General features: G+C 39.1%; 1 protein-coding gene across 2 annotated transcripts in view; it reads right to left on the bottom strand.

Annotated features, from left to right (window-relative positions):
* GRM8 (glutamate metabotropic receptor 8) overlaps positions 1 to 12,450 on the bottom strand; it is a gene marked incomplete at its 3' end in the record, with an annotated part of 1,426,014 nt that overhangs the window by 208,099 nt on the left and 1,205,465 nt on the right. For both annotated transcript variants that reach the window (XM_082254065.1, XM_082254064.1), the window contains exon 8: positions 6,081 to 6,217. In XM_082254065.1, the coding sequence (XP_082110191.1) occupies positions 6,081 to 6,217 (137 nt within the window). The remainder of the gene's footprint in view (positions 1 to 6,080; positions 6,218 to 12,450) is intronic.

The following is a 12,450-nucleotide window of genomic DNA, read 5'->3' as shown; positions in this document are numbered from 1 at the left end:
GGAAAAGTTCGGTAAAAGTCCGGGACACGGACCCGGACTTTTTTTTAAAGTTCGGCCGAACCCGTCGAATACGGACATCTAGGTGTCCGCTCAACCCTACTTAAAAGCCAATAGCCAACACTTCACAAGGCTATTTGCTCTCCACAGACTATTGGGAGTCAATCAGATTTGTTACCAATCATGTGATAACTATGCCGACTCTGATATAGTGATAGCATGCAGGATGTAGGCTTCACTGATGAAAATAAAAGCCTTTAGCATTCATATAAGCACCACTACATGCAGGCTGCAGTGTTTTTGTGTGGTGCCAACTATTTAAGAGTCTAAATGTCTGATACATTTACATTATTTAACATAGTAATACAAATAAGACAAGGATGTCCATTGTCTCACTCCTATATGTACTCTCATTGGAACCTTTATTGGCGACAGTTTGAAATAGCATAGATATAGAAGGGGTGAAGATGGAAGAAGAGGAACATAAGGTGGAGCGGCATACACGTACACGGATGATATCCTGTTCTATATATCTAAACCCAGAACAACACTTCCAAATTTACTAAAAAACGAAACAACTATGGGGAACTATCGAACCTGAAAATCAACCTGGTAAAATCGGACATTTTAAACATAAGCTTAGGCAAAAAAGAAGAACTGACACTTCAAAAAGAGTTCCCATTTTATTGGGGAAAAAAATTATTAACATACTTAGGAATATAGCTGACAGCCTCATTGGGGAACTTGTATCAAGCTAATTATATCCCCCTTTTAACAATATTAAAACAGAAATTAAGAAAATAGTAGCACGGCCACTTTCCTGGATGGGGAGGATAAATATGGTAAAAATGGTAATTCTCCCAAAAATATTATACAAATTTCAATTGATGCCAATAGCCCTGCACAAGGGGGATTAGCAGCACCAGATATACTGTAAAATGATACCTATTATAGATACTACCATTTCAAGACCTAAAACATAGAGGTGATTTTACAAATTTAAGTGAATGGAGGTATTTGCAGCTAAAACACTTTGTGACTGCTCTACCACAACCAATTAGAACAGAAGAGAACTTCCTTTCAATAGAACGATTATGTAATTCACAGACACTAGTGAAACATGGAATATCTGATATATAGAGCACTCACAGAGCTGGAGGCGCTGGAAATGCCTACATTCATTAGAAAATGGGAAGAGGAGTTGGATATAAGATTAGAGGAACAACAAGTAGCTAAAGTTTTGAGAAGGGCACATGGTTACGGAGCTGACATAAACACAATAGAAATGAACTACAAATGCCTAATGAGATGGTATATAACCCCTGTGAAAGCCCAACAATTCCAACAAAGCAATTCTCCATAAAGTTGGAGAGGTTGCAATCAGAAGGGTACCATGGCACACATCTGGTTGGAGTGTAAAAAATATCAAGGATTATTGGCGGGAGATACAAAACTTCATTCAGGAAATTACAGGCGAGAACCCATGGATATGCAGTTTTCATAATAAAAAACCATGAAAAAAAACAATATAAGAGATCTTTGGTACCACATTTAATCAATGCCGCAAAAGGAACAATACCAAAAAATGGTTAAGTCTGGAGATACCTACTATGAAAGAATGGTTTGATAGAATTGAGTATATATATATATATATATATATATATATATATATATATATATATATATATATATATATATATATATATATATATACTGTATATATATATATATATATATATATATATATAGAATGGAAGATATCTGTAGTAGAGAGGAGGGCCAAGCTGAAAGATTTAACAGCACATGGGAAAAATAGAAGAAATTTAAGAAAACCAAGCAGTGTACAGAGAAATATGTAGATTAGACAGAAATAAAAAGGCACAAGATGGGGGGAGGTAGGCGGGGGGGGGCGGTGGAAGGGGGGGGGGGTAAAAGGGTAACAACTAAATATGTAAAGGATCGTATAACATGGTTTTTGGATGTTTCTCTTTTTTCTTTTTCCTTCTTTCATATTGTGAAATGAAATAATTTTTTTTTCTTTTCATCCTGAAAGAGAAAGACATAATGAGCTAGTATGCATCGCATACTAGCTCATTATCAAATACTTACCTTAGAACGAGCCCCCGCCGTGCCGCTTGCTTACCTCTATGACGGGCGACATGTCCAGTCGCCCGTCTTCCGGGAGCCGACGGTCACGGCACGGGGCTCTGAAGGAACGGCACGAGTGGCCGTTCCTTCAGAGCGCATGCGCCAGTGACGTCACTGGCTGCATGTAAGTTAAATATCTCCTAAACGGTACATGTTTAGGAGATATTTACAGTACCTATAGGTAAGCCTTATCATAGGCTTACCTATAGGTACAAGTGTCAGAGGAGGGTTTACTTCCTCTTTAAGGCTAGGTTCACATTGCTGTGATCAGATTTTGATCCAACTTTCAAGGCGATTATGTTGTGCAACATGGATTCAACTTTTATAAGGTTTGGAAATTCTATGGACCCAAAATCACACTTGAATTGCACCAGCTTCTCAAAAATGTCACCGTGCTGAGTTGCATTGATGTGAATGTGCATTATTGAAAACAATGCGATTTCCATTGTCATGAGTTTTTGTATGACTGTCGCATCTGAAGTCACACTAGTGTGAATGGAGCCTAAAGAAAGGTTTAACTCCTACCAATTAGGAATACCCTTTTAATGTACTGTATATTAGTCCTGAAACACTACCTAGAATCAATACTTTAGATGACGTTAAAAAACCTTTACATATACTGTAGAACCAGTTAGTAAAGCAGGTTAGGCAGATAGCACTGAAAGCTGTTCAGCCTTTTATTAATACCTATGTTTCTTTATTTTATGTCCCATTTAATTTTATGCCCTTTTCATTCACTTTCAAATGCAGTATTTTTGTTTCATAACATTTCACTATTTTATTTTCTGTTGAATTACTAACTATTTTGTTACAAAAGGTGTACATATATATATTAGTTTGCACTTTTGCATAATTGTTCTTCAGTTCACTTTCACAGGTTTAGAAATGAATAGGAGGTGAAGCTCCCAAAGCAATTATTTCACTGCTGGTCATTTGGTCAATATTGAAAGATAACCCTGCAGAAACACAGAAAAGTAGGACATATCCTCCTTTCTTTTATCCTTCATGGATATTTGTCTTTCAGAAGTGTACAGTTCCCTAGGGAGAGTGAACTAGTAATAACAGATTTTCTTTACTGGCATTGCTGGGTTGTGACACACATTGAGGCCATTGTGTGCACCAAGGTTCATGTAAAACAAATGAAGAATAAAAGGTAAATTATATTAATTTTTTTTTAAATACAATTTTTTTTAAGTCTACAAGGTTAACAACATGTTTGTATAATAGTCTGCTTATCTGTCTTAAGTCTTTATTTTACAGATAAACATTCACTACAGGTCGTATACAGTATAATACATTGTGTTTATAACATTTTGTAAGTCATTAGTTTGGTAGAATCACTTCCTCTACTTAAGTGCAGTAAAACCTTGGTTTGAGAGTAACTTGGTTTGCGAGCGCTTTGCAAGACAAGCACATTTTTTAAATAAATTTTGACTTGATATACAAGCGATGTCTTGATATACAAGTAGCGTCATGTATAAAAAACAAGAGAGGAGCCTCTAAAGTGTAGCAATATGGTTACATTTAATGAATATATTTCAATATTTAGCAACTCACATGGTTGATGATTAAAACAGACACATCTAAGTATGCAGGCATCTGGGGTAAAGCTGTCCACATAGACCATACTCTGCACAGCCATCTTCATCATCCCTTCCCCGCTGCACTCCACGAGTGATTCAAAGCCTCACTTTCAGATCACTCTACTGCAGGCTATTCTTCCTGGTCACGATTGCAGACTGACAGTGGTGAGAGCCGGTGGTTCAGAAGATGGTCTATGTGGACAGCTTTACCTCGGATGCCTGCATACTTAGGTGTGCCTATTTTAATCATCAACCATGTGAGTTGCTAAATGTTGAACCTTCATTAAATGTAACCATATTGCTACACTTTGATGCGCCTCTCATCTCTTATATTCTGTAGCTCTGCTAGATTTTGCTTCTAATCCCCTTGGGAAGGCTGCATATTGTGGATGGACATTTTATGGTTACACAACCTATCACATTGCTAAAATCTTTGTATATAGACTATAAACTGAAGGACATGTGGAAGGAATCATCTGAGTTTCCATTATTTCTTATGGAGGAAATTTGCTTTGATATAAGAGTGCTTTGGATTACAAGCATGTTTCCAGAACGAATTATGCTCACAATCCAAGGTTTTACTGAAATCTACAGTTGAGGAAACATATTTATGTGAATTGTATATGCAACTTTCTTCTACAATTATATTTCAACAAGTGAACATATAACATAATCCTGTAGGCACACATTTTTAGCACTTTTAGTCTGGATTCCCACATCAAATGCATATGATAATGTGCACTACAATGCTATTTGTTGATGCTTGTTTACAAACTATCCAATTTACTACCGAAATATCAAAAATATACCTTTGTTTAATATACCATATATACTTGAGTATAAGCCGACTTTTTCAGCACATTTTTTTAAGCTGAAAAAGCCCCCCTCGGCTTATACTTGAGTCACTTACCTGTTTTCCCTGGGGCTGACCGAACATCAGAGGCGGCCAGCCGACATGTACGCTGCACATGTGCGGCCACCGCTTGGGAAAGCCCACAGACGGCGCATGTGCAATGACGTGTGGTGCCAGGCGGCGCCATTTTTAAATGTAAGGCGCCTTGGGGATGGGTAAGTAAGACCCCCTCTGCATCTTCTGCACCATGCCCTCAGCCCTGCATTATGCCCACAGCCTTGCATCTCCTGCACCATGCCCTCAGCCCTGCATCTCCTGCACCATGGTGAAAAAATAAAGGTGCGCTGATAAACGTGCGTGAAGCTGCTACCAAGATATATATGTGATATGAATGTAAAGAAAGGTTGGTGCGCTAAACTTAAATTCCACAAATATATAAACAATGCATACAAATGTAAATATGGTGAAAAAATCAAAAGTCCATTCTCTTGTGACAACGTGCAAATGAATAAACTTTGAAGTGACTTGAAACGAATTGTGATTCCTGTAACTCGATAAATTGTGTATGACCACCACGTGAAACGATCCCCACCACCGACAAGCTGTTCTTCTTACCAGATAGACAGATATATACGTGAGTTGATTAATAATACAGCTACTCACTCCCCATGCAGCTTCACCCAAGGTGTGTGTGTAAGCCGCTTACCAGATATCAATGTGGTTGAGCATGGGAATACAATCTCATCTCTTCAGAATCGAGGCTGTCTGTTGGTGTGGCGATCCCAATACAAAGTATAGTGTTTCCTTGTGACTCCGCAACGGATATGTAAAGAATGCAAGAGGACCAAATAGTGCATTACCCCCGATTTATTTAAGAAATAAAAGCAATTGCACTTACATGTCTCTGAGTATTCACAGGCATAAACGTTGGAACGTTGAATGGATACAGGAACGCTCCCGTGTCCGGCTGCAGCAACGGACGATCGGGATAACGTGAGTGACGGCGCGACACGCCTCCTCTCTGACGCGTTTCCTCTTACGAGACTTCCACCGAGATAGGAGGGCTTGCACCATGCCCTCAGCCCTGCATCTCCTGCACCATGCCCACAGCCCAGCATCTCCTGCACCATGCCCACAGCCCAGCATCTCCTGCACCATGCCCACAGCCCTGCATCTCCTGCACCATACCCGCAGCCCCTGCATCATGCCCACAGCCCCTGCATCTCCTGCACCATGTCTGCAGCCTCTGCATCTCTTGCACCATGCCCGCAGCTTCTTCCTTTCCTGTATCATGCCCCTAGCCTCTGGTATCTATTTTTTTTATTTTGAAATTTACCAGTAGCTGCTGCATTTCCCACCCTAGGCTTATACTCGCGTCAATGCGTTTTCCCAGTTTTTTGTGGTAAAATTAGGTGCCTTGGCTTATATTCGGGTCGGCTTATACTCGAGTATATACGGTAATACAAAGAGTCAGAATTGTGCAGAAAAATTTTACTTACATTAAGATGTAATTGATTTGTCCAGTGTCCAATCATCTTGTATTCTGCTGTCTTGTTTACGATTTGGTATTGGTAAATGTCATAACGTCCAGGAGCATCTCCATTTTCATTGTATGTAACTGGTGTTCCAGCACTACCTAAAAAAGGATATAGTTAAAGAACACATTAAACTGGTACCTGGAATGTGCGCTAGAACAATAACCTTATCAGCATGAGTTGCTTGCATTTTTCCCATTAAAGCAAAATGGTTTTGTACACAGTGAAAAAAATGTAATTGATATAAACTATATTAAAATGTGCAAAGACTTCCAACTATGTGGCACAAAAAACAACAAAATTACGTAAAAAATGAAATAATCACTCATTACTAATAGGTATTTTACCACCTAAAATATTTTTTCTCATATCACTTTTTACTACTATAATTGGTGAGGAAGAAAGGCAAATAAAAGAACCATACATCATGATTTTGGCAGGGAATTATCATTTATTCTGCAAAATGTACACTGCACACTAAGACTCTTATATAAAACTAAGGTTAAATTCACAGCATTGGAGTGAAAAAACATACAGTTTTCCCTATCACTATTAGGGGTGTATTTTCCAAAATATTTTTAGAGATATCCATCCCGAGAAACTACATGTTCTTTGTGAATGCTGGCAAAATCGAATGGTAATAGGCTATTTTCTCTCCAGGTCAGATATTCTTTATCCATAAAAATAGCATGAAGCAGGAGAAAACTATGGCCACTAGATGGAACTAACGGTCATAGAAAAAAAATACTTATTTACTAAGATTGTATGCTTTATCTAATGGCTATAGTTGAGTTTTTATTTGATTCATTTTAATCTTATGATTGCAGAGCATCTGACTTAGTAACATGTTGCCAGCATTTGAACAGAGCAAATGTGCATGCTGTTTTACAGAATGAATAGCTATGCAGTTTTTTTACAAATACACCCATTAGAATGGTGTAATTATCATTAACGTTCAGCTCAGCTCCTTGTGTGTATTCCTAATCAACCTATACACAATACATAATGTGCCAAATAATACCAAAAAACATTATTTAAAACCTACATGCCCAAAACAATATACACTTTTTACAATATAAGAAAATATACATCAAAACCTACCTATATACAGCATCATCCTTAAAATGACACCCTGTGGGTATGTGCAAAAATAAACTATATAGTCAACAAATCTTCACAAGTCCATCCTGTGATCATGCAAATATCAAACTCCATTGGTTATTTATACATGCTCCCCTACCTTCCACTATATGCTCTTACCTCCAGTTTTGACCTATATATCAAAATAGGTCAATGTGTACCTTCCCCTTTAAAGGGTTTAATCCTCCTGGATCTTCCAGATAATACTATCCACTTCTAGATATAAATTGGAACCACACTTGTTGTTATGAGACCCTGCTCATGAATATGTTTTTTTTTATATGGACACTCTTCGACCTCTTCCACTTAATGTCTGCCAAGCGAACCACTCCAGTGCTGCCATATTAGCACTCTTGGCTATCAATGAAGCTTTACAGTGTGAGCAGGAGCAAAATCACATTTATATAAGGAGGAATGGTGATTGCTCATGATGAGTTTTTTTTACTTGAAATTCTGTTAGTATGGTGTATTTAGATTTAATATTATTATTGTGCCAAAGCAGTGTTTCGAAAATGCTGGATGTAAGATTTGAATCCCCCTTCATTGCAACCTGGAGGTTTATTTACTAAATGAGTTGAGAATCTTCACTCAATAAATTGAATAAAGATTTTATGCAATTATCCAAAATTGTGAAAAGCAAATTGATTTTTTATTTCAACTGCACATGGAGTATTGAAACTGGACATAGCTACAAATTATTCAGTGACAATTTTTACCTTCTTTAGTAAATCAATCCCATTGAGGTTTATTTATCAGAGGAGTAGAGCATGTTTACTTTTTACTGTTTACAGAATTTTCACCTAACTTAGCTTAGTCAAAGAGGTGGAGCAAAATGAAAATTAACCTTGCAAAAAATAGTCAATTATGGGCAAGAACATTAAAAAAAAAAATAATTTTTACATGCACATGATTGGGGGATTGAAGTCAATAGGACTTCACATCATTCACAAAGTGAAGGGAATTTTACAGAGTGAATATTAACCACTTTAAGACCGGAAGATTTTGCTGCTCAATGACCAGGCCACTTTTTGCAACTTGGCACTGCGTGACTTTAACTGACAATTGCGCGGACATGCAATGCTGTACCCAAATGAAATGTACATCCTTTTTTCCCCACAAACAGAGCTTTAATTTTGGCGGTATTTGATCACCTCTGCGCTTTTTATTTTTTGTGATATTAATAAAAAAAGAGTGAAACTTTTGCGAAAAATTTACATTTTCTAATTTGACTGTTAAAAATATCCAATATATTCAATTTTTGTCATATATTTAGGCCAAAATGTATTTAGCTACATGTCTTTGGCAAAAAATTCTCAATGAGCATATTTCTATCCACTTTAAGTCCGGAAGATTTTACCCCCTTTTTACTGACCAAGCCATATTTTGCGATTCGGCACTACGTTACTTTAACGGACAAAAAATTGCAATAAGCCTATTTTGATTGGTTTGCGCAAAAGTTATCATGTTTACGAACTACGGGAAAGATTGATGTCATTTTTATTGTTTGTTTTTTTTTTTTTACTAGTGACATTACTACAGTAATCAGTGCTAAAATATGCACTGTTACTGTAATGATGACACTGGCAGAGAAGGGGTTAACACTGTTGGTGATCAAGGGGTTAAATGTATGCCTCATGCTTACTGACGTGTGGGGGGTTCTGTGACACACACAGAGATCGTAGGTTCAGCTATGCTGAATCCTGTGATCTCCTCCTGTCTGTCACAGAGAAGATCCACCTGCTTTGTTTACACAAGCAGGCGGATCTTCTCACACTGTCCCAGATGATCGGGAAGATCGGGGAAAAAACTCACCTTGAAAAGTAAACATAATCTACTCCTTTAGAAAATCAACCTCACTATTGGAAATATGTTTTTTTTTTTTTAAGGTACCCATATTGGCTGCACCCAAACTGCTACTTTCAGTATGTGACATGTTTATGTGACATCTACATAATGCTGGTGCCTTGGGGCAATAATATTGCTTTTTATTGCCTCATGGCACATTTAGCATGCTTTTCATTTTCATAAATCTCATAAACTAAATAGTCAATAGTCATGTTTAAACTCCTACTTTAACCTTACAAATTCAGTCTTAGTATTGACATTATACATATACATATATATATATATATATTTTTTTTTTTTTTTTATAAGAAAACACTTCATTGTACAGATGAAACAAACAAACATTTCTTACCAAATATCTAATTTGTCTTTCCTGATAGACTCCATGGCAGCATACATATGGGTCAGCCTCCCCTCCTCTCCAATCCTATAGGACCCCCACTTCCATTCATTTTGACTCAGAGCCAGAGGCCGCGTTCCGTAACTAGCCTACTAATGACACAGTGAGGGAACTCCTGCTGGCATGGAGTTCATCAGGAAAGGAATTTTTGGCAAGTATTTGGAAGGAAATTGTCCATTTTCCTGACAGACTCCATGGCAGTACATGTATGGGAAATTACTAGCCATATACCCAAGGGCAGAAATTCTGAACAAAAGCTTTAACTTGCATCTTCAACCGACAGGACTTTCAAAGCAAAATTGACAGAGGATAAAGAAGCATTTGCCACACAATAATGAGCCATAAAAATGTTGATTGAGGACCATGAAGCTGCCTTGCAGATAACATTGGGAGCCACATGCTGCGATCCTGCAAAAGACATAGAAACGCTCCTAGTCGAATGTACTATCACCACCACCGGGGGAGCCAGGCCCTTAGCCCTGTAAGCTTGCTGGATGGACTGGATGATCCAAGCTGCGATAGTCCTAGACGTTCCACCTGGCAAAAAGGATGAACAGATGATCCAAAAGTGTGAAAGAAGCCGTAACTTGAAGATATGACTTTAGAGTCTCTCTCACATCTGGGGTATGTGCGTCAGAACTCTCAGGTGCTCTAAAGGTTGGTAGAAAGATTCTTGACTCTTGTGAAAGGCTGATGTTACCTTGGGATTTGAGTCCAGTATAGGTATTAACACCACTCGGTCTGGGAAGAACGTTCAAGAAGGCTCCTTTTAGCCAATTTCCAACACTCTTTTAGCCCACGTGATAGACACAAGAAAGGCGGACTTGATGGAGAGGTCCTTAAAAGAGATAGACCTGACCCCTTCTCCTAAAGATCATGAACGCGAATCGAGGACAAGAGGGAGGTCTCATTTGGGAAACCTCAGAGGTCTGAGCCTAGTTGCATCCTTAAAGAATTGTCAGACAAGAGGATGCCTAGTCCACCTGTGAAGGCCGATAAAGCTGACACTTGTACTCTGAGGGAACTGACCAATAGGGCCAGATCTAAATCTGACTGGAGGAAGCCCAAAATATTATGAACTTCTGGATCATTACATGATCATTACATGACCCGTCAGCAGCAGACAAGTACTCCACAAACTTTGACTAGATTCTGTCATAAACTTTGTTTGTGCTCACTCTCCTTGTATTCATGAGAATGGAGAATACTCTGGAGGAGCAGCCAAGGACCTACAATCTTCCCTTCTCATGAACCAGACCACCAGATGCAACCATGCTGGACATTGATGAAGAATTGCATCCTGCAACAGAAGGTCTGGCCTGAGGGGAAAGGGCACTGGGTCCAGGTAGCTGAGCTGTACTAGCAAGGGGAACCATGACCTGTTTGGCCAAAGTAGCATCACTTCCATTACCTCCACATCTTCTTGTGCTGAATCTTTGCAGAATCATGGGGATGACTGGAATTCCAGGTGGCTCTTTTCCAGATTCAACAGCCACCCGATTTTGAGGAGCATTGAAAAAGACTTGAGCTCTGTGCTCCAGCAGCTGCCCTCTGTCTTCGGACAGTAGGAGAAAGGTAATCAGGTAACAAGGCAGGCATATGCCCCTTGTTCTGATAAAGACTATAACAGCCAATAAATCTTTGAAAAATACGCAAGGTGATGTTGAAAGCCAGAATGGTAGACAAGTGAGCTGGAGATGGTTTTGCACAGTAAATGGAAGAAACTTCCCAAGATGTTCTACAATGGGCACATGCAAGCATCTTTAGGTCTTTGGAAATGAGCCACTTGCCTGGCTGGACCCCCTTATGAATCAGTGCAATGTCTCCACCTTGAACTTCTCCTTTTTGAAGAAAATTGTTTTTCATCCAGCTTGTTGCCAAAAGGTGAAGCTTCCTCAAAAGGGATCTTACACCACACCTGTTAGAGGCAGGATCAGCAACTTAAAGCTGACACCATCATGCTTGCCTTGCTGTAATTGAGAAGAGCTTAACCCGCACCACCGTGCGGATGTTTAGATGAAGCTTCACCATGGAAAACCGACACCAGCTCTGGCTCCTGATCTACCAAGTTTCTGGCTGCTTCAACTGAAAACACTCTTGACTACTGCGTCCACATTCTCCATCCAAATTTTCATCGTGAGAGCCAAGGCTGGCTTACAGACCATTCACTGCATCTTCCAAAGGAAGAGTGACATGCTTTGCTAGCCTTATCAAGGCCTCAACCACTAGAGATGCAGCCTTTAGATGCTTCACATTTCATGACCACCCACTAATAGCAGGGCTATCCAGGCAAATTGCAGCTTGCCCATCTATAGCAGGGCCTTAGCTCTTCATTGGCACCACATCCATATACTCTGGTGTTGGGAGACTGCTTCATCCATCTTGGGCATTTCATGGCCACCAGCTAATAGCAGTGCTTTCCAGCTAAACAACCGCTTGCCCGCCAATGGCAGGGCCTTAGTTCTTCATTGGTTCTGTATCCATATGCCCTTTTCTACCCCGCTGATAACTGGGAACTGCTGGAACTGACAAGGGACACATCACCTCACCATCTTTCAGATACGGCTTACCTGCTGAACCACCAGGTCTTGGCTGCAGATGCTATCATTTGAGTGAAGATAAGATTCTAAACACACAGAGTCCTAGGAGGAGGACAAAAAGAAACATGGCCTCTGGCTCTGAGTCAGCATTTATTGAAGTGGGGTCCTATAGTTTTGGAGAAGAGGCAGGGTCAGATGCTGCAATGGAGTCTGTCAGGAAAATGCATTTTCTCTTTTATAGATAACGTTGCTTTTTATTTTATATTGTAGATACGGCAAAACCTTGGGATATGCAAATGTAAGCTTGTTTACTTCAAAGTTAAATGCTGCCCTTGTAGCTATCATCATAATTATTTTAATTTACTCTATTAATTTGTAAATCTAATCAACTTTTATATCAAATTTTTCA

The sequence above is a fragment of the Pelophylax lessonae genome (assembly GCF_965119305.1).
Source record: "Pelophylax lessonae genome assembly, chromosome: 4".
NCBI lineage: Eukaryota > Metazoa > Chordata > Amphibia > Anura > Ranidae > Pelophylax > Pelophylax lessonae.
This window is presented reverse-complemented; position numbering and strand designations above follow the sequence as displayed.